The sequence below is a fragment of the Pogoniulus pusillus genome, chromosome 39, assembly GCF_015220805.1.
Source record: "Pogoniulus pusillus isolate bPogPus1 chromosome 39, bPogPus1.pri, whole genome shotgun sequence".
NCBI classification, from domain to species: domain Eukaryota; kingdom Metazoa; phylum Chordata; class Aves; order Piciformes; family Lybiidae; genus Pogoniulus; species Pogoniulus pusillus.
In genome coordinates, this window is record NC_087302.1 from 7,269,447 (window position 1) to 7,297,020 (window position 27,574).

At 44.5% G+C, this 27,574-nt stretch overlaps 1 protein-coding gene across 2 annotated transcripts; it reads right to left on the reverse strand.

The window, feature by feature from the left end:
• NGF (nerve growth factor) lies at positions 1-27,348 on the reverse strand. 2 transcript variants are annotated; one of them, XM_064173622.1, is made up of 3 exons: positions 26,899-27,348; positions 3,873-4,001; positions 1-920 (listed from the first exon to the last, which is right to left on the reverse strand). In XM_064173622.1, exon 3 carries the CDS (start codon positions 906-908, stop codon positions 189-191), a length of 720 nt encoding a protein of 239 aa, XP_064029692.1. In that variant the 5' UTR covers positions 909-920; positions 3,873-4,001; positions 26,899-27,348; the 3' UTR covers positions 1-188. The 2 variants fall into 2 exon arrangements, with proteins under 2 accessions (XP_064029692.1, XP_064029693.1); XM_064173623.1 differs by having other exon boundaries at positions 26,573-27,348.
• Positions 27,349-27,574: the final 226 nt, after the last annotated feature.

Here is a 27,574-nt window from a genome sequence, read left to right on the forward strand (position 1 = left end):
AAAGGTTTCCAAAAGAGTTTAATAAATAATGAGGTTTGATTTTTTTTGTTGTGTTTTTCTTCTTCTTTTTTTTTTTTCTCCTGTATTGTATAAACTATAAATATACCATGCAGTCCCTTATAACTTAAAATAATTTACAGACTGAGGTAGGGGGGTAGGAGGATGTTGTCACGGGCTGTAGATCCGTCTCAGGGTCTCCCTGTCTTCCTGCTGAGCACACAGACACAGGCTGTGTCAATTCGAATGAACCTCCAGGCTGCTTGCTTGCCCTCCATCGTCAGTGCTTTGACAAAGGTGTGAGTGGTGGTGCAGTAGGAGTTCCAGTGCTTCGCGTCGATCCCTCGGCACCCACTGGACACTGGCTTAGGGTCCCTGCACTTGGTCTCGAAAAAGTACTGCTTGAAAACGTTGTTGTTAATGTTGACCTCTCCCAACACTGTCACCTCTTTGCCTTTAATGTCGGTGGCCGTGGTTTTGTCCCCAACCCACATGCTGACGCTGTCGCACACCGAGAACTCTCCCCGGTGCAGCACGGGGTGCGCAGTCCTCTTGGTCCTGGCAGTCCTGTTGAGAGGACCTGCGCTGCTGAGCAGTGCCAGGCTCTGTCCTTGCCCTGCCAGCGGTGGGGGCTGAGTGCTGAGCAGCACCCGAGGGGAGCGGAAACGCCGCTTCTTGAAGTACTTTGGGTCCATGGTGATATTTACAGCTTCTCTTCTACCTATCGTCCAAGTGGAGTGGCTGTGGGATGACTGCGGAGCTGCCTCGGGAATGTGGTGGCTGTTACTTGGGGAGCTATTGCGCAGGGAGCGTTCTGCAGGGTACTCCAGTGGAACATTGTCCTCTGACTTTGGAGCTGCCTGTGTGCCGATCAAAAAAGCTATGATCAGAGTGTAGCAGAGCATGGACATTACGCTATGCACCTAGAACAAAAGAAAAACGCAAGGTTACTGGCAGCCGTGCTGGCACAAACCCATGCCATTCCCCATGTAACTGCCTAAGATACCAGCATCCTACAGATGTCAGCAGGTATTCGTCTGGGTGCCAGATGTTTTCCTTCCGGAGGGGCTCGTTCAGACAGCATAAATGTTCTTAATAAAGCGAGAACATTAGAAAATAATAGCTAGATTATTATTAATTCCTCTGGTATTTGTTATTAGAACACTGTTTATGAAGCACTTCTGTGGTGTTATTAATGCGGAGACCATATGGTGACGGCATGTTCCCAGGGGGAAAACCGCCAGTGAGTTTTGCAGCAACCTTTCTGGCCAGGGCTGATCTCTTGGCTGCAAATACCCCAGAGCAGAGAGTAGAAGCAGTCCCCTGGCTAAAATAATTCTCCATTCAGTGAATTTGTCAGCAGAAGTGTTCCTGGGGCTAGGGTGGAGACCACCAAGCCAGTACTTGTGGAAGGGAGGCAGCCCCGATGAACTGTGCCATTATCACGCACTCAGCAGCCGTGCTCATCTGCCATGTGGACAGGCCCCACCGCCACCCTGCCTGGCTCGGCAGCATCCGTGTGTCCCATCTGCTCTTTCTGGACGCACCACAATGCTGCTTTTGGGCAGATAAAGCCCAGGCTCCTTCCCAGGAGGGCTCAGACACCACACGTCACAAGCGCAGATGGGACTTTTCTGTGTCCGAGCTGCCTGCTAGGACAAATATGGGTGTTACATGGGAGCACTGAGGGCAGCAGGCTGCTGCTGGGCTGGCACCTTAAAGTGTGCCATAACAAAAACTGTTGTGGTGTTAGTAGTGGGAATTCTATACAGGGAAAACCCTTCCTTTATTCAGGCTGCCTTGAGCAAGAAGCTCCACAAATGCTGCTGCACAGCAGATCCAGTGCCAGTCATCCTTCGATCTGGAGCATATGCATATCTGTTCTGATGTGGAAAAGTGTCAGATAAGTGTTGGAAACTTTGCTAAGAAGAAGTATTTGCTACAAGACCAGCAGCAGTAGGACCTTGTTAGGTAACTACCATGTGCTGACTAATTCAACCACATGCTGGGTTAACAAATCAGCAGCAGGCATCCTGGGAATAAGAGACATTCAAAAACGATCTGCAGTTGCAGTTAAGGGCAGACATTGTATTTCCTCTGTGAAGACTTAATAAGCAGAGACAGGGTATAAACAGCAAAAACCCTAGCAAGAGAGGCTCCTCCCCTGTCTCTGCCTTGTTTTGCCTGACATGTCTCAGCTGGCCCTGAATGAGGCTGTGTCCAGCCAGCAGGCAGACAGCCGCACATGGACTGGACAAACAGGGTTTTGTGAAAGAGGAATCAGGCACTGCACTTTACTGTGATTTCCCAGCATGTCTCAATGTTTTTTCTGGGTGTGGGACAATTATTGTTGAAGTTACCCCTTGCAATTTTTCTGTAGCTTTCTCAGACTAGAATCCCAATCAGCACTGAAGCACTCAACCAGAGCCTTCGCTTTTCTAGAGCACAATCTGGTAGCAAATGCAGAACCCCAGGATGTCCCTTTTAGGATCCTGTGTGGATAGGCTTATCTCAAGCAAGAGTGGAAATGAAGTAAACAGCAGTGTTTGTGTGTGGCTGGGCAAGCATTTAAGGAATCATTAGGAAATGCCAAGTGAAGGTAGTGACCCGAGAGGATGAAGATGCTATGGTCAAGGGGGAAAATGAAGAGAAATGCCAAAAGCCACATGGGCTGCTTTCTGTGCAACAGTTGGGTGGAAGAATTAGGGACAAAACGATGATGAGGAAGGTCAGATCTTTCACAGAGATAATCCTTACTGTTCCAGTGTTGCTTTAATTTGCTTAAAACAAGGCTGAGGGCTGCTGCTTTCCCACATGCTGCTCGTGCTTGAGCAGTCATCATCATCTGTATAAGGAAACAGAGCTGGGTGTAGCTCAATGGCTTGGCTGTGCACGATTCAGAGAGTAACCCCTTATTTCACAGCAAAATTAAAATCAGATGCTTCATTACATCTTAGCTTTCCTGACAGAAATGTTAATGGAAAAGGTTTGCAGAACAAAATCCAGGCACAATTTAGACATGCCAATAGCAGCCTCAACCTATTGTGTTTAGGCATAAAGCCTTATTTTTATGATTTCCTTCTATAGAAAAGAGACATTGCAGTGTCAGCAAAGAGCTGGCTCTGGCTTTGGGCTGTGCGAGATGCACTGCCCTAAAATGCAGCCACATTTGTCTCTCTGCTCTGAGTTTCTTAACCTTGCATTATTGCTTTAAGGCCATTAACACCCAATCAGATTGGTCTCACCTTGCCTTTTTTTTTGTTTTCCTCTTAAACTCGCTTTGCATTTTCTTTCTTTATGATAAAACAACCTCCTGTGCTGCTTCCTGGAGGTGTTCACAGTGCATGCCAAGTGCAGCCACCTGAACTTCCAGGGAGAAGCCCAGATGCCAGTTCTAGTCCTGATAGTGCATGAGTATCTGTTTGTACCATTGGCCACAAAGGCTATCACAGGCATTTCAAAGTACAAAACCTATACTGAACCAGAGGGTGTTTAATGACAAATGTGACATCTAATGGGACCATCTCTCATTATAAGCAAACTTTCCCCATGAAAGATACGATGTCTGGAGACAGAATAAAGGCAGGCAGAACAAGTAGAAACACTCATTTTAGCCAGACAACAGCCAACTAGCAGGTACCAGGGAAGCAATGTGCTTCATAAGTCAAATAACTGAAGTTTTCCAACCAGTAAGTGTTAAATGCAACCCTACTGGCTTCCAAACCAGTGCTTATTTTTCCGAGTTCACAGTGACAATTCTCCTCTCCACTTGCACATGAGTCAAGTTGCACTTAAACACTTCTTCTGGTATATGTCAGGCTACTTGGTGACAATTTCAGTCTGTTCTGAGGAGAGTGTGTGTGAGTTGTGCTTACCTCTGAGCGTACTGCATAAAAAACAAGGTCTTTATTTCATCCAGATGCTGAGCTGGGGTCGGCTGCAGTGTGCCATCAGGCCAGTCTGGCTGCGTAGCTGAGTCTGGGAGTTGCTTATTCTCTGTTCCACTAGAAGCAGAAGTACTTATTTCAGTAATTAGCCAGCAAAGAAGTGTTCTCAGTACCATTCTGCATTTGATAGCTGGAGCAGAGGGACAAATCCACTTGCTCGGCTCTCTGCTCTGTGCCTTTTTGACTGCTACAGTGCAGAGATTGTTTAAAGTGCAGTTTTCAACTCTCAAGAGCAGCACATTTGTACAGTGTACAGACAGAGCTACCTTTCTGCAGCACCTTTACCAGCAATCCACTGCTCCCCATCCCTCTCAAGCATCTTCCAGGCTCACCAAAACCAGCAGTGATGCAGCATGGTGAGGCAGTGTCTGCTGATGTCACTATCTGAGCTTAGTTTATGCAGTAGAGATAGACAAATGTGGGCTCAGACCAGCCACAGCATCTTTGTCTGAGAATCAAATGTGGTTACAAGGCACCACAAGTTGTGTGCCAGCAAGTGTAGATGATGTAAAACTGAGCAGCTACTCTGCTTGGTTGTCCAGACTGATCTAAACAGCAGCACCATTACCAGCCTTGTGTCTTTTTGCTGTCACAGTGCTTCAAGATGGTGCACTCCTACTGTTGGTACCCAAACGTTCAAACTCAGTGACATGTTTAGTACCTGCAGGACGTGAACCTATGTATGCCCTAACCACAGAGCTGCTATCTGCAAGTCTTAGACTCCACTAGACTCAGCATGGAGTGTCAAACACATCTGCTAATGCCCAAGCATGAACTGCTTTCACTTTGTACCTGCACATTTTCTGTCCACAGCAGAGCTGGCTGCCAGTAACCGTAGCCAGTGGGTTTGGCTCATACCAAGATCCAAATACAAGCTACTTAATTCTTTTAAATGCAACTCTTTCAAGCAGTGCAGAGCACAGGACTCAGTCTGTTAGGTCCTGGTTGCATGATGTTGTGCAATGTTTCTGCAGTGACTTGGCCATTCTCTGCATTTGCTGCTGTCTGTAGGTCATGGCTTATGTTCTACTCTACCTCTATGGCTGAAGTATGTAGGCATTAAGCTAGTTACAGTGATAGGAATGTGTCAGAAAGGTCAAGCAGAGTTCTGAAATCCTAAGCTTCTTGCCACCAGACCCAGTGTGCTGTATTTTTGCAAGAATGTACCTTTCAGTGGACTCTCGACAGTTTAGTAACAGTAATGATAGAGCTGTAATATCCTGGCCACTGCCAAAAATAATCCCAGAGCTTTTCCAACTGTTCTGCCATCCTAAGAAAACACTGCTTCAGTTCAAACTGGCTGGGTTTTAACCACAAAAGAGTTTATTTTCAGCAGGGCTGAAAAGTTCTTTTCCTATCTTCTTCCCGTATTCCTGGTTGTGGCAGAATCCAGTAAATCATGAAGTGTTATTCAAGTGATGCTGAAGACAACATCTAGAAACTATTCCTCTCTACCTACAGTTTCAGGAGATTAAAGAAGTATTAGTTTTTGCCATATTTCAGGTGGCATTTTGTTGTTTCTTATGTCAGAGCTGTTGGAACAGGTCCAGAGGAGACCACAAAGATGATCCAAGGGCTGAAGCAGCTCTGCTATGAGGACAGGTTGAGGGAGCTGAGGGTGTGCAGCCTGGAGAGGAGAAGACTCTGGAGGAACCTTAGAGCTGCCTGCTAGTGCTGAAGGGATCCTGCAGGAAGGCTGGAGAGGGACTTCTCCTGAGGGTATCTAGCAGTAGGAGAAGAGGGAATGGTTTGAAGCTGAGGGAGAGAAGGTTTAGACTGGATCTTAGGAAGAAGTTCTTCAGTATGAGGGTGGTGAGACTCTGGAACAGGTTGCCCAACCTGAGCCATTCTGTGATTCTCTAATTCTGTGATTCTGTGGATCCAAACGTTTTAAATAACTTTTCTAGGGGGTCTATTTTAAAACATAACCAGCTCAGGAGAGTCTTTTTGCAGTTATGTGTTCTGAAATGAGCTGTCTTCAGGGAGTAGTATTATATATATTTGATGGTAACTGGCAAAACATCAACCTCATCTTCTGCTGCATTTCAGGGGTGTTTTCACATGTGCGTTTGAAGTGGATCGATTTTGCCTTTTAATCGACTCAAGAGGAAAGGCTTGGGGAGGCAGAGCAAAATGTGCCACTTGAAAACCCTCTAATTACATTGCACAAAGCTTCTAACATTTCTTTTTTCTGGTTGCATTCGACTGTGATACCGTGAACAAAGGACAGCTTTCCACTAGGGAAATGCACTGTGGAGCTTGTAAGAACTTCCTAGTAGCCATCAGTGCCAGGGTGTTCACATCACTCTGGGAAGAGTCATCCTTGAGACTAAGAACAGCTTTGTCTTTTCTTACACCTGTAGGATGAAGAGGGACAGCTGCTTTCTTCCTTGCTGCCAATGCAGTGCAGTTAAGGTATACTTAATCTGAATTAAATTCTAGCCATTCAGTTTCTATCAGAGGTTGTAGTCTCACTGTACTGCTTTGTTTCAACTAGAATCTGGCTTGAAATGGATCAAGAACTGGCTGGAGGGCCAGGCCCAGAGAGTGGTGGTGAATGGTGCCACATCCAGTTGGCAGCTGGCACCAGTGGTGTGCCCCAGGGATCAGTGCTGGGCACAGTCCTGTTCAATATCTTTATTGATGATCTCGACCAGGGGATTGAGTCCTGCATCAGTAAGTTTGCAGATGACACCAAGCTAGGAGCTAGGTGTGGATCTGTTGGAGGGTAGGAGAGCCCTGCAGAGGGACCTTGCCGGGCTGGATGGATGGGCAGAGGCCATTGTGATAAGATTGAACAAAGCCAAGTGCAGGGTTCTACACTTTGGCCACAATAACCTCAAGCAGCACTGCAGGCTGGGGCCAGAGTGGCTGAGAGCAGCCAGGCAGAGAGGGAGCTGGGGGTGCTGGTAGAGAGTAGCTGAAGCTGTGGCAGCAGTGCCCAGGTGGGCAGCAGAGCCAATGGCATCCTGGGTTGGCTCAGGAGCAGTGTGGGCAGCAGGACAAGGGAGGTTCTTCTCCTCCTGTGATTTAGATGAGGCCACTGAAGTTGGCAAGTTGAAAAGCAAGTGGGTTTTTTATTCGAATGATGACAATGCTTGTCTGTCTGTGCAGCAGATGGGATCTTGGAGGCCCTGAAAATAAGCAGCAAGTAGTTCATTAGCTTTATCTCTGGTGGTGTGAGAAAGGAGGGAGGCAGTTGGTGCTGAGGTTGCTGTTACAATGATGGTGTCCATTGGCACACCTTCCTTACATTTCAGCTGGTGTTTGAATGAAAATGTGGCAGGGGCAATTCAGGGAAAAAAAGAGTTCTGTAACCTGAGAGGCCTTGAAGGGAATCCTTAAGCCATTATGACTAAGAGTAGTGTCACAGGCACTGCATTTCAGCTTTCCCTTGTTCTTAATTGATGAACAAGAAAACAGGAATTTCTGATGGACTTAGGATTTCATTCCTCTATTACATCTCCAGTGACTCATCCTGTAAATAAGAGCTTTCTGTATGCTAAAAGAGCCAGCTGGAAGCTACCTGTGTCTCATACACTTCCTTTTGTTCCAAATGCCTCCAGTACTCAAATGTTCCTTTGAGTATTTCTAGGGAGAGCGTCAATGACTGACAAAAATACTGCCCTGCAGCAGTCAGCATGCATCATGTCACCTTATCATCAGCATCACAGGATGTGCAACAAATGCCTGCCTCTGGATTTCTGACTCAAGTTTAGTCTAGGCAAGGGTAATAACAGGAATGCTTGATAGCCTGTGATGCATCTGCCATTTGGGGTACCTGAGGGTGAACAGCACTGTGAGTCTCTGCCTGCAGGGTGGGGATTCACCAGATCAGAAATGAATAAGGCTTTGGAAAAGATTTCCTAGGGATTATTGCATGTTTACTGGGGCATAAGTAATGAGAATGGCTTATTTGAGGAAGTCTAATTGTATCAGTCCTGTCCTCCTGAAGCAGTTTCAGTTGCTAGCAGTGCCTCTGCAGAGAAGCCCCAAGAGAGGAACAGTCTATTGCCCATCACCTGCATTGGCAGTCCATTCCCTCAGAACATGTGCCAAGTGATGCTACCCAATGGGAGAGATTCAGGCTGCAGAAACATTTAGTGTGACAAAGGACAGACAGAGCTCAACTTTAAAAGGCTCCCTTTTTAACTCCTGAGTTGAAAACATAATGGAGACTTCCATTTCAAAATACTTAATGTTTGGCAGTGTGATGCTGTTACAGGTGGAGCACACTTATGGGGATTTAGTTATCAACAGTCCTCTAAAATCTTCTAAAATCTCATCCATCTGAAATCCTTTGGACAGCAGTGCATGGATTTCAGGTCGTGATGGCTATCCCACTAAAAACTTGCAATGGGATGCAGGTCTGTGTAGTGTTAAAATGCACAGAGCCACTCTGACAAGAGAGAAAATGTAGGACCTAATTAAGATAACAACCAACAGTCATTAAATAAAAGATGAGAATTCGTCTCAGGATAAAAATCCCTTTGAATACAGTGAAGGAAAAGTTAATTAATGGCCATTTATTATACTAGGGGAAAATCTCTCTGAAAATAAATGACAGAAAGCAGCCTTAGAAGGAGCTTGTGGATCTGAATCCCCTCAAGTGCCTGGCCTCAATGACATAAAGCTGGAGAAATTCAGTGAGCTAGAGATAAAAATGCTGGTCAGACACAAGATGCCTGAGCATACCAAGTTTGTTTGTCAGCCCTGTGTACCACCTGTAAAGCACGTTCTGAAATTAATGATGGACATGTGATGGTTACTTTGGAACAGGCTCCAGATTTTATATACATTTGGTAGGGCTGTAGGGTTCCATAAATCCTAATCCATTGGCACAAAGGAGTGGCTGAAGATCTCAGGCACTGACAGGAAGGCTGCCCTAGCATAAATGGGATAAATCCATCCTACCCATATAAAGTTGGATGCCTTTGAGGTGTGTGGAAACAGAAGCCTCCGTCCTAACCACAAGCCTGCCTGAAAGATTACTGCTTACCTACAGCTGCTGCCCAAACACAAGAGCAGGACTTGTTCCCTAGCTGCTGCTTAAAAGGAGGAGTCCAAAGGAGCTGCGTGAGAGTGGATGCGTGGTCTGTCCTCATCCACATCTCTCCTAAGTGCATCTTGAGCTGCCTCTGCCAACTGTCTGCTGTATTTGGTCCTGAGCTTTTGAATATAAAATGATCAGAAATGTAAGTATTGGAATTTCAGACTTTATGAAACTACAAAAATCAAACTGGAATTCCATCTGGAGGGGAAAAAAAATAAGTCTGAGGGCAATCAGACCGAAATGTTTGTATCCCATCTTGCAGCCAAAAGTAGTTAAGGCAGAAAAATAGATTATCTTTAAGGGCCAGGAAACTTTTCCAACTACTGATCTTATTCCAGCAATTCAGAAGGGAATATAAGACTTGATTCTTGTCCAAAACTTGATTAATAAGAACCATCTGAATCCTGACAGCAATGCTAGCATTTAATTTTTATTCAAGCTCTTTGTTTTCAGTTTTATTATCCTTTTTACCTTCTTATACCATGCAGAGAAATTTTAAACCAATGAGTTTGTTAGCAACTGGATGTGCTTTGTGTTGTCTTTTAGTGTAAAGCATTAAATGTGATGACTCCAAAAACGAGGGAGAAACTGAAAATGAGTTGGTATGTTATGATCAAATTCCCACAGATAGATTCCATCATCTGTAGTGTTTCTCTAGATCTTGAGTCTGGAAAAGAACATTATGTAAGTGCAAAGAGCACCCAGAAGTTAAGGCCAAGGTTCACATGGTTTTTAATACTCGATGTCTTGTGTGTTTCAGGCTTTCCTGCTCTGTTAGTTCTTTGTGTCAAAAAGGAATTATGTTTTTTACAAGTCTCCCAGTGCATTTATAACTGCTTATAAAGCCTCAATGATACAGTAATGGGACAGTAACTCTAAAAATGCAAAAGGGAAGTGGAAATGTGTCTGTGCTTGGCAAGTCAGAATACAGGAATGATGCAGCAGAGAAGGCTTGAGTTGAGAGACATTGGAAGTGTGAGTTCTGGTGAAACTGAGCATCTGCCTGTAGATGACACCAAGCTAGGAGCAGGTGTGGATCTTCTAGAGGGTAGGAGAGCCCTGCAGAGGGACCTGGACAGGCTGCATGGGTGGGCAGAGGCCAAGGGGATGAGATTTAACAAAGCTAAGTGCAGGGTTCTACACTTTGGCCACAACCACCCCAAGCAGCACTACAGGCTGGGGATGGAGTGGTTGAGAGCAGCCAGGCAGAGAGGGAGCTGGAGGTACTGGTGGAGAGGAGCTGAAGAGGAGGCAGCAGTGCCCAGGTGGGCAGCAGAGCCAATGGCAGCCTGGGCTGGCTCAGGAGCAGTGTGGGCAGCAGGACAAGGGAGGTTCTTCTGCCCCTGTGCTCAGCACTGCTCAGGCCACCCCTTGAGTGCTGTGTCCAGTTCTGGGCTCCTCCATTGCAGAGAGATGTTGAGGTGCTGGAAGGTGCCTGGAGAAGGGCAGCAAGGCTGGGGAGGGGCCTGGAGCACAGCCCTGTGAGGAGAGGCTGAGGGAGCTGGGGGTGTGCAGCCTGCAGCAGAGGAGGCTCAGGGCAGAGCTCATTGCTGCCTGCAGCTGCCTGCAGGGAGGCTGTAGCCAGGTGGGGTTGGGCTCTGCTGCCAGGCAAGCAGCAACAGAGCAAGGGGACACAGCCTCAAGTTGTGCCAGGGCAGGTCTAGGCTGGATGTTAGGAGGAAGTTCTTGCCCAAGAGAGTGATTGGCATTGGAATGGGCTGCCCAGGGAGGTGGTGCAGTCACTGTCTCTGGAGGTGCTCAGGAAAAGCCTGCATGAGGCACTTAGTGCCATGGTCTGCTTGATTGGCTAGGGCTGGGTGCTAGGTTGGACTGGATGAGCTTGGAGCTCTCTTCCAGCCTAGCTGATTCTATGATCTCGAAAGCTCATCCAGTCCAACCCCTCTGCCAGAGCAGGATCACCTATATCACATCACAGAGGAACACATCCAGGCAGGTTTTGAACATCTCCAGAGGGAGACTCCACAACCCCCCTGGGCAGCCTGTTCCAGGGTTCTGTCACCCTCACAGTTAAAAAATTCCTCCTCCTGTTTAGATGAAATTTCCTATACTTCAACTTCCACCACTACCCCTTGCCCTGTCCTTGGGCATCACCGAGTCTATCAATGATGTGTTAGACATTTTTTCCCCTCCATTCAATAAAACCACTCTTAACAACTTAGAGAAAAGACTGTAAAGTAAACCTGCCACCTTTCCAAATGGAGCTGCTGTTGTGGCCATTCAGAATTTCTGAGAGAGTGGAAAAGAGTCCATAACTGAAGCAAGGATTTTACTTTGCATCTGCAGGATTTTCCATCCAAACCCAGCAAATCACTGCACATAGCACTTAATCAGATGGGCCTTGCCACTAGCTTGTGGTCTATCAGTAGAAGTCAGTCTGCAGCAAGTGAAAAACCTGAAGAATAACAGAGGCTTCTTGCCAAGCAGCAGCTATGTTTCTTTTCTCCCTTGCTCTTTTTGTTTTGCTTTTAGAAAAGCAAACACAACAACCCCCGAATTTCAAGGATACTCTTTCCTGTTTCTAAATCTATTTTACTTTCATGAGACCTATGGAATTCAGTTCACTTCTTCATGAATGATTTTACTTTGCACGACAACCACAGAATCATTGAGGTTGGAAAAGACCCTTTTGATCATCAGGTCCAACCATTAACCCTACTCTACCAAGTTCACCACTGAGCCATACCGCTAAACGCCACATCTAAACGACCTTCAATCACCTCCAGGGATGGTGACTCAACCACCAGGCTCCCTGGGCAGCCTGTTCCAATCCCTAACCACTCTTTTAGTCATTTTTTTCCCTTATGTCTAGACTAAACCTCCCCTGGTGCAGCTTGAGGCAGTTCCCCCTTGTTCTACCACTAAATAGCTGTGAGAAGGGCCCAGTACCTACTTCCCCATATTGGAAATTGTGACAAGAAAACTCAAATGAGAGCTTTAGAATTTGGCTTCCTTCTTTTCTTTGCAATTGAAAATGGGCATTGACCCCATGGCAGTCCCATTCGTTCTGTGCCTGCTCTACTGTAACTGCATTTAGCCCATTTGGTTAAAAGTCTACATAAATGCATTTAATTAACTTAAGATGTTAATATTTTTCTTTAAATCAGCATGTCCCAAGTTAAACTGAATGCATAAAAAAAGCCTAAGTAATTGGACCGTTGCTTATTAGCAGCTTAACTTCTCCATTCTTTGATGTATCCTTCATGTTTGAGAAGGGTGCAATTTCTAGCTGATGACTGGACAGAAGCAATGGAGAGCACTTAGCTGTGTCCTGCTCTACATGAGGCAACACGCAAAGGTTTGGGCAGGTATTTCTGTGTCTGCTTATTGCACAGCATGAGCTTGTTCTGAAGCCTGTAAAGCAGTGCTAATGCTCAGAGACTCCCATGAAGATGGTCGGAGGGATGGAGCACCTCTCCTATCAGGACAGGCTACAAGAGAATCATAGAACCAAGCAGGTTGGCAGAGAACTCCAAGCTCATCCAGTCCAACCAATCCCCCAGCCCTATCCAATCAAACAGACCATGGCACTAAGTGCCCCAGCCCCCACACCTCCAGGGATGGTGACTCCACCACTTCCCTGGACAGCCCATTCCAATGCCAATCACTCTCTCTGCCAACAACTTCCTCCTCACATCCAGCCTAGACCTCCCACAGCACAACTTGAGGCTGTGTCCCCTTGTTCTGGGAGAAGAAACCAACTCCACCTGGCTACAACCTCCCTTCAGGTAGTTGTAGACAGCAGTGAAGTCTGCCCTAAGCCTCTTCTTCTGCAGGCTGCACACCCCCAGCTCCCTTAGCCTCTCCTCACAGGGCTCTGCTCCAGGCCCCTCACCAGCTTCATCACCCTTCTCTGGACACCTTCCAGCACCTCAACATCTCTCTTGAATTGAGGAGCCCAGAACTGAACACAGCACTCAGTGTGTGGCCTGACTAGAAGAGCTGGAGCTCTGCAGCCTGGAGAAGAGACGACTTCGAGGATACCTTAGAGTGGCCTTCCAATATCTGAAGGGGGTTACAGGAAGGCTGGGGAGGCATTATTGACAAGGTCTTGTAATGACAGCAGGAGGGGTAATGGGTTTAAATTGGCAGAGGGAAGGTCTAAACTAGATATTAGGAAAGGGTTCTTTACAGTAAGGGTGGTGAGACACTGGCACAGGTTGCCCAGGGATGTGTTCAAGGCCAGGTTGAAGGAAGCTTCAGCAACCTCTTCTAGTGGAGGTTGACCCTGCCTGTGGCAGAGGGATGGAACTGGATGAACTCTGAGGTCCTTTCCAACCTAAACCATTCTGTGATTCTTTTCCATGTGCCTTTCCCATGTAATAGGTGTTCGGAACTTCCTTAGAATCCCTAAGTACTCCACTACAGCAATGTGAAATATGATGCAGCTGCCATCTAAACTAAGCCATGCTTTAGAGCTGCCATCTAAACTAAGCCATGCTTTAGAGCTGCCATCTAAACTAAGCCTTGCTTTAGAGCTGCCATCTAAACTAAGCCAATGCTTTAGAGCTGCCATCTAAACTAAGCCATGCTTTAGAGCTGCCATCTAAACTAAGCCTTGCTTTAGAGCTGCCATCTAAACTAAGCCATGCTTTAGAACTGCCATCTAAACTAAGCCATGCTTTAGAGCTGCCATCTAAACTAAGCCTTGCTTTAGAGCTGCTATCTAAACTAAGCCATGCTTTAGAGCTGCCATCTAAACTAAGCCATGCTTTAGAACTGCCATCTAAACTAAGCCATGCTTTAGAGCTGCCATCTAAACTAAGCCTTGCTTTAGAGCTGCCATCTAAACTAAGCCATGCTTTAGAGCTGCCATCTAAACTAAGCCTTGCTTTAGAGCTGCCATCTAAACTAAGCCATGCTTTAGAGCTGCCATCTAAACGGTGTAAGAAAAACTTTCAAATGTAAAGGCTTTTTAGTATTCTGATGACTTAAAAACTGAAGGTTTAGAATCAACCAACCAGGTTGGAAGAGACCTCCAAGATCTTCCAGTAAAGTTTAGTACTACAGAGGTGGAAAAAAGGGTTTTCTTTCTCTGCATACCAAGACTCTTTTAAATGTGGTGCAACTTTGAAATGAGAGGGTAAAACCTCCTCACTAAGAACAGGTTCCATAGTAGAGCTGACCACAACAAAAAAATCTGGAAATACTGCCAAGTAAAACAAGGGAAATCAAAGAGACACTGAGAGAGTTTTCAGCTTTCAGTGTCATCTGCGTAACTGTTGTCAAGTTCTCCAGAAGCACAAGTAGTTCTTACGGGAGGAAGAGTCTCCTGGTGTCTAGGGTAGATGACCAAGAAAAACACAGAGTTCTGAGTCTTGCTTAGACTTCTAAGCCTTTTGTTCTGATACCTTGGCTCATCTAAACATGATCAGAAGAAGGAAAATAGGATTTTGCCTTCTAGCACCTCGGAAGCAGTGATGCTAAATGATTCTCTGAAGAGACAGCACTTCCATGACCTCTGCTGCTGCAGCTGCAATTTTTGCCCCTGTGCTTTCATACTTTGTATGTTTCTATTTGGTACTTAGGATTAAAGTATGGTTCCTGTGTAAATGTGTTGGTATTATGCAAACCACTGCAGACCTACAGTTTTGCTTCCTTTATCTTTTCTATTCTGAACTGGTTTTAGCCTAGAAGTTCACCGTGGTTAATTTGCAGCAAAGTAACCATTGCAAGACCAGTCTATGTTCAGGATCCTATTTCTTTGCACTCTTTTATTTGCCCTTATTTGTTCGTTGTGTGTGTGTGCCTCAAGTAGTGGAAAACCACTTGAAAGTGTTTGTAATCCTTGTCAGTATCAGTTCATTCTCTCTTTACCGTAGTCCCTTTTTGCTCCTTTCTTTGTGGAATGAATGGATTGAAAAGCAGTAGGAGAATGGGATTCCCATCACCAAGTCCACCCTGTGATGACTCAGTGGTACAGCAGCAAACATGCCTTATGCACTTGAGCCAGATCATTCCATCAGGGCCATTCCTTGTCTAAACAGTGCAGCTTTTCTGTACAGCAGTTGTGCTGACCCAACAATGATTTCCTGGGCAGCAAACTCAAGGACTAAGGAATATATTCCTTCTGGTAAAGTCTCCCATTCTCTGGAACTCAGTCTTGCCCCTGGTCATGCCCATGTCTTGATGTATTCTCTTATTTAGTTCCCTTTCCAGCTCCAAGTGCTGTCTGCTCTACTGTATCCTCTCCTTTATTTGCAAGTCTCCCTACCTTCTCCTTTCATTGAGACCAGCTGCCTGACAGTTACTGCCCTACCCAATCTTTGCTGCAGTGCACATTGGACCTCTTGCCTTAAGCATGTTGGATTTCATCTTCTGTGGAAAGTATTTACTCATTACTGTTTTAACCCCTTGCACAGTGACTCACACTGTTGCAATGCTAGATGACTGCTGGCAGCTATAAAGAAAGGCAGCAACAAAATGCAGTAGGTTCTATTCATTGGCAACAAAAAAAATATTCAGCAAAGCTGATTAAAACTGCAGTTCCTGGTACTAAGTAACCACACTGCCTTCATTTAGCAGGTTGCTTCATTCCTGTGTTCTGAGGATCCTCTGCTCTAGTTGAGAGCATGACACTAAACCTGTGGGACTAGAAAAATGCAGTCTAAGCTCCTGCATTGTGCAAAGCTTGCAGCATCCTGAATGTATCAGGCAGCTGCTGATCTGAGTGATGCTCCCAGGGAGCAAAGACAGTTTGAATTGAGTCTGTATTTTAGCTGTATGCTGTGGGCTTCTGGGCACACACCCCGGTGAGCAGTGGGTGAGCAGGAGTTTTCTCTTGTCTGTGTTATGTCAGAGCTTGATGGGAGGCAGCTGCTGAGAATGTTTTAAGAGGGTCTTGGGGGGGTTTTACCCACACAGATATTGAAGGTGAAGTGGAATTTTAGGTGAAATTTAAATATAGGAAGGGATTTGTCTGTGTCTGGAGCCTGACCACTCTGCAACATCCTTGCCATAAAGCTTGAATAATGATGAATGTAATATGCAGAGAAGTGAATGATACAGAGTGCAAGATCTCCTTTGCTGGAGGTCTCTGAAACAAATGCCTGTGTCTTTGAACACTTCTGGTCAGACAGTTCTGCTCTGCAAAAGGTAATTAAACAGAAAAGTATTTGTAAAGAAAAGATCTGATCCTCCTCCTGCGTTTCACTCCTTGCACCTGGGAGTCCTTTAAGCAAAGAACAAAGTGCAAAGAAGCTTAAATGAAGTTCAGGCCTCAGCAGTCTCTGCTTACCAGGCAACAAGGCACTGGACTAACCTGTCAGCCTCAACAGTTCTCCAAGTCTGCCTTTGGCACTTGTGTGTCAGGAGCAGCTGCAGGCTGCTTACAGGTTCCTTTTCACTTTCCTGGCATCATCTGATTGCTGAATGCAGGTTTTGCTGCAGTCAAAATGATAACAGGCAGGATGCAGCTCTAGCTTTTAATTGTGCATTTGCATGTTTCTACCACTTATTCTAGAACTCTCTGTGGCCATGTTTCAAGTGAATAAGTGACTGCCTGGATTGCAGAGCTGTGCTAATCACTGCTGTGCTTGCATGTCCTTATGCTGTTCATGCTTCAGCCTTCTGTGGGTTTGCTGACTTCCCTGGCACGCAGGGTTTGAGGAGTGGGAATTCTAATAGACGTGGGCCAGGCTTAGAACACTTCTGTTACTGTGTTTCTTTACCAGGGTATTCTTTTCCTTGCTGTCTTTTATTAGATTAGGTATGAACCTTTTCCATTTCCATAGAGAGAGCAATCAGTGGATTGGGTGTGTATAGTCTTGGAACTGGGATGGCTAAACCACTTTAGCAAGTTTTCTCTCTACATTCAACAAACAATCTTGCAGAGACTGAGTATCACAGAATGTCAGGGGCTGGAGATGACCTCAAAAGGTCATCCAGTCCAACCCCCCTGCAGAGCAGAATCTCCTATACCAGGTCACACAGTAATGTGTCCAGGTGGGTTTTTAATATCTCCAGAGAGGGAGACTCCACAACCCCCGGGGCAGCCTGTTTCTGTACACTGTCACCCTCACAGGGAAAAAGTTCCTCCTCATAGAATCAACCTCCAAGATCATCCAGTCCAACCTATCCAATCACCCAGACCATGGCACTAAATGCCCCATCCAGGCTTGGCTTCAACATCTCCAGGGACGACGACTCCATCACCTCCCTGGGCAGCCCATTCCAATGCCAATCACTCTCTCTGCCAGCAACTTCCTCCTAACACCCAGCCTGAACCTGCCCTGGCACAGCATGAGGCTGTGTCCCCTTGTTCTGTTGCTGGTTGCCTGGGAGAAGAGCCCAACCCTACCTGGCTACAGCCTCCCTTCATGAAACGTCCTATGCCTCAAACAAACCCAAACCCTTCTTTTAGAGTCTCATGTAGCTTATAGAAGATACAAGGGGAAAGGAGTCAGAGTGGGAAGAGGTGCTTTTCTGAAAGTTGTGGAAGGGTATGGGAATGAGAAGCTATAGAAGTAATAACAACTCATAAATAGTATTTGAAGTCTACAGCTGCTAAGTGCAATGCAACTCGAAGTTCAGATCATGCTTCTGGTTTAGTAAGTGAACCCTGTTGCAGGCAAGTGCACATATGTTCCTAGCATGACAAGGTGTGAGGAGCTTGCAGTTGGATCAGAAGGATGGCAGCTCCAAAACCTGTAAACTCCTCAGCTGGAGGCAGCCCTGCAGCTATGGTATGCAGATGCTGTTGATATCAGTACCACAAAATGAAATGTGTTCCTCAAAGCAGTGTGGATAAGGAGGCAGGGCCTGCATGGAAGAATGCTATCTTTGTGCAAACTGATGTTAATGATAACTTGAACTCACAGAGACACTGATTACCCTGCTAAAAGGAGACTTTGACTCTCTTCCCAGAATTACAGCATTTTAATTAGAAGACTGTGAGCAAAGTCTTAATCTTGTTAATAGGGTTAGATATGGATAAGGCAGAAACAAAATCCACAGCAACACAGTCTAAACATGAACATCGAGTAACAGCAGTGCTAGCTACAGCAACAAACCTGCTTCCTTGCCTCTAGTTTTCATGCAAGACTAAGCTTGACAGTGATTAAGCTGAAATAAATACCTCTTCTGTCTTGCAACACTGATCTACATCACACACAGCTACCTGAAAACGTACAGCTGAAATGTAGGGAAATGTATTTTAAACCCACAGATGTGTTGTCTGTTTGTTTGAATTTCCTTTTAGCCCTTCTAAATTCTTGTGACACTCAGGGATTGATAAGAATCTCATCTGTAGCTGATTCTGACAGATATTTATCTTTCTGTTGGCTTTGCATTCTGCTTGAAATAGTACTGCTTTCTTCACATCAGGCCTCTGGCAGTGCTCACTGGAATTCGAATTACAGTCTCTAGTGAATCCCATTTTTACTGTCATTAACTTTTTAAACTGCTCCCCATAGCTGTCAACCTTTCTATACTTGGAGACCTACTTAGTGGGAAGCTGGGAAAGCCTTTTTTGTCTGCCTAGAACCATTGTGCCTTTAATTGAAGTTCAACTTTGTCATTAGGTCTGTTTACAGGGTAGGCATTTCATCAGGATGATCATATACTTCACTTGCATGCTGGCTGCCTTTCTCTTCAGATTTACCTGTTAATGGAAGGAAAGAATAAAAGCTCCATGTTTACTTAAGGTTTTTACCCATAGCCTTTCTTTACCCCCTTCCATTAACTGGGTTAATAAATTCAGCTTTTTAATGGAAGTTAGAGGCATGGCTCAGCTGTAGATCCTCTGCTATGCTCTGGCTCTGGAGGTTTATTTAGCAAAGTCACTGATGCCACTGGATCTATAAACCCTGAGCTTATGATTGATTCCAAATTAGGGACAAATCTCCCTCAGAAAGCAACGGGAATGGAAAGATTTCTCCCCCAGATGCAAAGGCCTTTATGGTGAGCAGAAAAGGCTGCTGCAGGGTTGCTCTTAGTGTTCGTCACGCAGATGGCAGGGTTCAGGTCACTTTTCTTTCTCAGAATGGGAGTCAGCAGTGACCAGAACTCTCTGAGTTATAACTTGAGCTTGACAATGAGCACTTTAGCAGATGGGGAAAGCAACGACTTGCTTCTCAGCAAAGAAAAAGAAATCTGATTAATTAGCTGAGTCATCCTGCTTACTTCAGTGCTGGCATGAATGGCATTCCCTATAGATCAGCCTACACAGGGAAATGCCAAGCCAGCAGCATGACTGACTGACTGAGTTCAGTCAAGGTTTCAAAACATTACCCACAGGTATTAAAAAGTAGAGATATTCTCAGTCAAGCAGTTAATTACTTACATAAAACTTGTATTGTTCTTTTCTTTGCAATGATTTCTTTGCTTTCAAATAGAAAAGGAGTGGGGGAACTGAAAGGGCCAATGCACACAGAGAGAAAAGTGGTTTGTAGTACAGCACTTCACAACATCAGTCTGCTTCCCAAAGGCAGTTTACAGTGCAAGAAAGCACATCTAGCGAGAGCTGGTGGATCAGAAGTCTCTCTGATGCATCTGATTCTGCATGCTTTGGCAGAGCCAGAAACTCACACTTTTGGCATATATGAAATGTCCTGGAATGTGAGGCTGAGCAGTGAACCTTTGCACTCTTCTGTTTACAGCGTGTGCCTTAGCAAATGATGAGAGGAAGGTTTGGCAAGAATGACTGAGGCAGGGAGGATTTGGATCTAGGCAGAACAAAAACATAGATGTTTAATGTTTATAGTGTTGATAAGAGACACCAATAACAAGGAGAGCAATGGAAAGGGATTTTGAATGGGCAGGCACTGATTTCTGTGGCTTGACATCTCTGTAAGTAAAGCATGAGCTGCACAGGTCCTATAGAATCATAGAATCAACCAGGTTGGAAGAGACCTCCAAGATCATCCAGTCCAACCTAGCACCCAGCCCTATCCAGTCAACTAGACCATGCACAACTGAGTACAACTCTCTTCATAAAGCATTATGGATTGCTGGGTAAAGTGAGTATAAGCAAACAACAGGCTATGAGACAGCCAGTACTTAATAGAAATACAGAGGGATGTCATCCATACCAGCCTTATCTACAGGACTGGCATCTTTATTAAGGGAAGAAGGGAGTATAAAACAGCCTCAAATGAGTGTTAGATAACAGGCTGAAAAATAACTAACTCCATGCTGTGCCCACTGCAAAAAGAGTTAAAACAGGATAAAGAGGCAGGTTTCTCTTGGTGCTTATTTCTCATGATGCAGTTTGTGTGCTTTTGTTCCTTCGGCTTAAGAGGTACAGATCACAGAATAACAGAATGTCAGGGGCTGGAAGGAACCTGGAAGGATCATTTGGTCCAACACCCCCCCCCACTGCAGAGCAGGATCACCTATAACAGTTTCTATGATGAATTTTGCTGAGGGAAATGGATAGAATTGCTCACGCTGCAATGAGAAGAAAGAATAATCAACTCACTCCCCATTACAGAGACCCCTTTTGCCAGGCTGTCAGTATGTAAGAGTGACTGTGCTGGATCAGATGAAAGGTTCATCTTGTTGCTACAGAGGCAAATAGAAGACCCTTAGGCAAGTGTCTAAGAGCAAGATAAGCACAAGTGGTACTTCTGCAACCACTCTCCTCCTATCCTTCTGCAGTGTCTGGATGAGCTACTTGCTGTGCCAGAGTGGTATATGAAATGTTCAGTGTATTTCCCTTCCATGTACCTGCCTACCTGTTCCTTGAGTCCATTTGCAGTTTTAGCAGCAAAAATACCTTGTGGCTGGGAGTTTTGCAGCCTAACTACATGGTATGTGAGCAGCTGCTTTTTGTTGTTATTGATCATGTCAGCAGATGGTTCCTTTTGATGCACTTGGCTTTTGTAGTAAAAGAAACAGCAAGCACCTGAGCCTTCTGAATCTGCCCATGGTTTTAAAGCCTTTGGGACTATTACTGTTTTGCTTTAAGTCCAAAACTATGGTAGTGGGGAGAGCAGAAGAGTTGGGCCCCTAGTCCCCAGCCGAATAGTGAGGAAAGAATTTAGGCTGTGAAAGGATATCATTTTTTATAGGTGATGGAAGCACTTAACCCAAACTCTTGCTCAAAAGCAATATATGATAAAAAGAGAAAATAGCAAAGCTGGTGACAATGAGCTGCAGCCAGCTGGAAAGTAAAAGCAAAAAGGAAGCCCCTAAAACTGAAACCTCCAGACTGACTGCTAAGAGAATGGGTGGCTTCTCATCTGGAAGACTTCACAGTGTCAGAACAATAATAAATACAGGCTGTTACCACGTGGAAATCATCCTTCATCGATGGGCATACAATGGTGTGAAGGGCAAAATTAAAACAAAGTCAATCACTGAGCCAGACCATTACAAAATAAATCTGTGCTACCTTTCCAGCTGTACAATGCAAAGGGAAAAGGATGAGACGCTTTGGACTGGGGAAAATCAACATAGGAGTTTTTAGACTTGCAAAGCCATGCTTAGCAAATAATCTGCTTCCCAACGGTATTTATACTGGAATCATTTACTCATTATAGGTCAGAGCTGTCAGAAAGTGCAATCTTTTATTATTTTTCTGAGCAGTTGACAACAAATTGAGCTAAATGATTTTGTTGTTGTTGTTGTTGCATATTCTTTAACTCAGCAACGTTTCTCACAAATAATGGCAGTTCAAAACAAATGACCAATCAGGAGTGTAAGAAGCAGATTCATTTTATTGATTATTCATTCATTTCATTCATTTTATTCCTGGAAGGAGCAAAGAAACAGCCTTACCATCTGTTTGCCTTTTTTTTCCCCTCTGCATTTGTCCTCAGATCTTCTTTTCTCTAACATCAGTGGGAGTTTGATATGTAACAAGTTGAAGGGAGCAGACCCTGATGTTTTATTTGCACATTGTTATGGACCCTACATGAAGAGGAAATTAGATTTTGCAGCCAGGGACTTAAATTAGGGAAAGATTTTTTATTTTAAGATCAGTTTAATGGTCTGTGTTTGATGTTTCATCTTAGGAAATCCCTGTGCAAAAGATGTTTTGAACTACCTCAGGTGGTCTGGTTACTGCAGGTACAATTTCTGACAGTGATCAGAAAATATTGGTAGGGACTATCAAAACTGAGGGGAGTTCTGCCTTAGGGTTTTGAGTTGTAAAGTTCAAGCTAGGCAATTCCTCTGGATTTTTGCTGTGCATTGTCACCATCTCACATTTTCTTCCACTGTGAAATGTGTGAGCCACATTCCTGTGATAAAACTGATGCCAGCAACAGAGAGTGTGAGTCTGATAGATTTTGATTTAAGTCATCTGGTAGTGTTGACTACTATGCCATAATGCAAGAGCCAAGGGGGGGGGGAAAAACAAAGAAAGGCTCTTTACTGGGAAATAAACATTGCCTCCAAGATATGGCAAAGCTGAAGGTGTTTCATTCGTTCAACTATGGCAAAGGAAATTCAAAATGATGCTTCAGAAGCCTGGCTTCTGAACTATCAAAAGGATATTCTTTCATACTACCTCATAGAATGAATTTAATTCTGGGTTTAGGTAATATGTAGATAATAGCTGTATATAGGACCTGATTTCTGCAGGCATACAGTAATTTTCTGGCTGTGTACAGGCTCAAAATATTGAGGTATGCTGTATATATTTTCTTCTCCTGTACAGTAATGGTGTCATCTTAATGTCTTTCACATGAATATAGCCACACAGACTTTATGCCTGAAGCTACTCAAGTAGTGCATCTTTCTCCTTCCTCTAAAGACGTGAAAGCAGCTGTGAGTGTGGTGTACTCGAGTGTGCTTCACTTGGAGCTCATGCATTCAGAGATGTGCTGACTAGTGAATTGCTGTAACCAGCTCAGTACATCCTTACTGACTTCCCAACTCTGCCACTGCAGTCAGCATCTTAGGTCTTCATTTGTGTACCCATTAAATTGGATTTCATCCCTTCTATTTACAAGTGCCAGGTGTTAATGTTTCAGTACATCAGAAATAATTTTGAAGTACTTAATTATCTCAAAGGAGCAAAATTTGTGGCCAGAAACTCCCATTTTTATGCACAAGATGCTCTGTAGCATTGTAGTGTTTCTGTGTGCATACTGGAGAGTGATAAACACAGGTCAGCTGCACTTGGGAACAGGTTGGCAAAGTTGGGCTGACATTGCACACCTCCACCTTTCAACCTTGGAATATGCTGGCAGTTCTTGGCATCCAGGTTTCACTGTCTGCATTACCATTCTCCTGACCCTGAGTTTTGCAGGGTGATGCAGTTCTCAAAGTGAAAGATTTCTTGCCAGCTCCACAAACTATCGAGCATCAAAGACAGGAGGTGAAGTCGTATTTTCCCATTTGCAGTGTACTGACCAGTTAGGTACTTTCCCAGGCCTTTCTCCAGTATCCCATCTGTAATCTATTTAGACACTGATTTGCATGAAGAGCTGTAAATCTCAGCTGTGGAGACTTACATGAGCACCTGCCTACACCAAATCCTTGGCCACAAGTCCAAAGAATGCCACCTTTACCTATCTGTTCTACTAGAATCAGCATTCTCTCAGCAGTGAACCAGCACCACACAGCAAACAGTACACAGTCACCTTCTTCCTTGCTAGTACTTGACAGGCTAAACCACTGAGAAGGTTGGGATGCTCATCCAGGTCAATATTCTGTCTCCTGCAGTAGCTAATGATGTTTAGGGAGCAGTGTACAAATACCCATGTGATGATCATCTCCGTGATGTACTCTTCCACTCAGCAGGCATTTTTGACTCGTGGATTTCCTGAGCCACAGGCAGTGCCTTTGCTTTCAGTATATCTGATTACTTTCTGAAACTCTACAGACTGCAATGTCCTGTGGAAAGGAATTCCATAGTTCAATTATGCATGGAGAGAGGAACCACCTTCTTCTCTTTGCCATGAAATTGTCACCTGCTAGTTCTGGTTTCTACTCCTCAATTGTTAACTAGGAGACAAGACCACAGGAGTTTCTTTTTAAACATCTTAAGGGCAACTATGACTCTGAATGCCTTCATGCTACCCTTCCTCAGCCATCTCTTTTCCAGACTTAAAAGCTGTAATCCTGTGTAGTTCCTCTAAATATGGAACATGTTCCAGACCTTTCATCATCCTGCACCTTTTAATGTTCTGCTTTACTCTTTTCCTGAGACATAAACGATGACCTGAACTACAAGCAGAAATTTATGTCAAAGGTCTGAGTTTTTCTTTCCACCAAGTTGCATATCTTACTTCTTCGTGGAACTGAGCAGATAGGAGCACACATAAATGAACAGATACTAGGATCTCCTGGCATCAGCAAAACCCATCCTGCACTGCTCGGCCACATGATTTTGGGTAGAAATGCACACACATGCCAATATTCAATGAACTGAGCAGAGCTGCACAAAGGCCATTGTGTCAGAGCAAGCCACATGCATCCCACAGGCCAACTACCCCCGAGTGGGAGGCACTTCTGCTGCAGAGACGCTCTTACGGATGTTGGTCTCTGTGATGGGCTCAAGCCAAATCCAGCACAGGGAGAATTTGCCTCTCGCTGTGAAAGCAGTGCAGTGGTTACATCTGCCTTGCACTTCCTATACCGTGAGGACACTCCAGAGGTGTTTATCTTACAGGTCTAAGTGTGTCGGTTGGTGAAGTGTTTTAGTTGTGGTCACTCGCTGAATGCTCTGTAAAGATCTCTTCACCAGAGGGTGGTTGCCAGCAGAGGTCACCGTTTCAGCAGCTGCTCTGAGAGGAGCTTCTGCTGGGCTGAGATTTGAAGGACAGGCAACTATTTCCAACCCCACCAATCCCACGTTAACATTTGGCGTTAAAGAGTGAATCTTTTGGAATGAAAACATTACTTTCATTAACCCTTTGATTGTTTGGGGGTTTTTTTAGCAGTTCGTTCTTAAAATAGAGACTTTAAAAGATGCCAAAATTGTGTTAACTTCTCAAAATTACCTTTTCCCTCACCTGCCATTTCATTAGTGCTAACCTGATATGTAAGAGATATTTTGTTAGTTCTAAAGGCATTCTGTAAGCAGTCAGTGGAATTTGTATTTAAAGGAAGATTTTATATGGGCAAAACCATAGAGCCAGGAGGGGAATTTATGGAACTTACTCTGCTGATTGAAATACTCTAGTTTTTAATTGTGTGCTGTGTGACCCTTGTTCTAGGTATCTTGTAAAGAAAGGCAGCTTGCTCTGGAAAATGCTAAGCTGAAGAGATATTTTAGGCATTTTTCTCACCTGATTCTTAAAACGAACAACTTAAGAGTGATTACACAGACTTTAGTTACTCCATGTAGCAATCTACTTAGCAGATGGGTTAGAGTGGTCCTCTGTACTCATTGTAATGCTTTACCTAACTTAAATGAAGATATCTGAAAAGATAACTTAAGATTTTGGATAAGAAAATGCACATTGCTTAGCTAAGAGGACGAGAAAAGTAAAGGCAGTTTCTGTCTTTGCTACCTTATTGTGAGACTGACAGATCCCTTTGGGGTGAGTGGCTGGGATTGATTAAGATGTGAAGTCATTATTGCTCTGCTGTACAGTTTCATCAGAGGGCTTCTCTTCAGACCTTGATGAGATTTGTTGGAAAATGACTCATATATAGTTATTAATGTATTTAAAGGGTCATTTTTTCTTGTCCCACTCATGAACACTCCAGTTAATTTGGTTCCATCGCTGCGACCTCTTCATGATAAAGTGCAAAAATGAAATCTTGTAACCACTTGAGTTTCAGACAGATGTCTGAAGTGGGACTTGCCAGGTTCTTTTAAAAATCCTGTTTTCCATAATATTTGAAGCAGCTCCTTAAGTGCAGAGACTATGAACGCACGGGCAAGTTAGCGTCCCCTCCTTGCAGAGAATAGTCGCATTTTGTTTTGCCTTAGCACAGAAAAAAGTGTCCAAAAGACTTTGCCTGTGGTACTGTAAGGCAGGAAAGCAGCCATAAATTATCTGTCTTAACAGTCACAATGCAACTTGGAAGTTGTGACAACTTGGACAAACCAGCCTGACAAGCACGCTGACTTTTGCTGCTTTTCTGAAACTTCCTGAGCATATAAGGAGAATGTAAAAGTGAAGGAAGCGACTGGAGCACAAACACTTTTGTTCTCAGCACACAAATTCCTTCTGTCTCCCTGACTGGGGTCTGCATTTTTGTCTCTGCCTGGTTTATTGGATCAAACAGTGTTGGCACCAGATATTAATCAATAAGTGTTGTCAGATTCATCCTGTCACGACAGGCAGGCAGCAGGGAGTTTGTAAGCGTTTCCAAGTGGACACCCTAAAGGATAGTCTCTGGAGAAATACTGCTCTGCCTATAGCTGAAGGTTCTTGCCTTGGGCCAGGCATGCTTTGATTTACCAGGATTCCTATTTATTTATATTAATAAAGAAAAGAGTTCTTGTTTAGAGCAGAACTATCACAGAAGGCGGGGGGGAGGGAACAATAATAATAATAATAATAATAATAATAATAATAATTTAAAAATGCTAAGTAAATCTTAATATTCAGAACAAAGACAGTAAAGAATTTCCATATAGGTGGAACTACTGCATGATGCAAATAAAAGTGAGTTCTCCTGTACCTGGATAAAAAGAAAGAAGAATACTTACGTTTCTCTAAGATTAAGCTCTTCTTCCTAAAGATGGTTTTCAGGCTTTGAGCTTAAAAGCACAAATGGTTCACGAACACCTTCCAGATGTGCGTGCGGTTAACCTGCCTTAGTAGATGAGCTTTTCAGTTTCGCTAGACCACGCTTTCCTTGCAAAGGCTATTTTCAAGCAGCGAGCGCTCTGTGTTTCAAAGACATCTGATCTGTTCCTCTCAAGAGAGTGAAAATCACTGTACAGCAATAATTTCAAGGATAGTAAACTTCCACAACTGGTACGACAGCCGCATTGCTCGCTGTGTGAAAGCTGACTCCTGCAGGGTCACTCACCTCAAAGCAGTATCACTGGGTGCGGGGGGTACAGGCAATCCGGAGGGCTGTCCAAGCTGTTTTGTAGTCTGTAGCACCCCAGACCGTCGACACTTTCCCAAGCCAGAAGAGCCATTCACATTCCCTCTGCCTTTCCAGCCTCATTCACTGCTCTCAGGGCTCAGCTAGCTGCACTGACTCACAGAAATTAAGCTCCCTCTGGGTCCTAGTGCTGTAAACGTGTGGGAGCTGCACGGACTCGTAGGAATTCAGCCTCTGGCTTGGTGCCTAGTCCATGCAGTGATGCACAGATGTGCAGTGAAAGTTTCAAAGCGTGCACTGGTTGTATGACTCTGCATACATAATACCGAGAAAGCCTCCAGCTTCCTGGTTACACTGTCAGGAGCCGAAACCCTCTTTAAGGGACGTTTTGTCTTCAGCCTGCTACTTTGCATCTTAATCCTTGCACTTCGTTAAAAGATGAGAGCTCAGAGACGTAAAATCCAAGGTACGTGACGAATGGGTCTGCTTGAAAATCGTCTCTGGACCCCTTTACTCATGTCATGGGTCTGTAACCAAACCTGTAGGAACACTAATAGTTAACTAGGAGAAGCGGTGTAAAAATTGTGCAGTCCCTGTTATCAGCTCCCTTTAACAGAGGTCAGCCAAGCACTGATCCAGAGTAGCAAAGAAATAT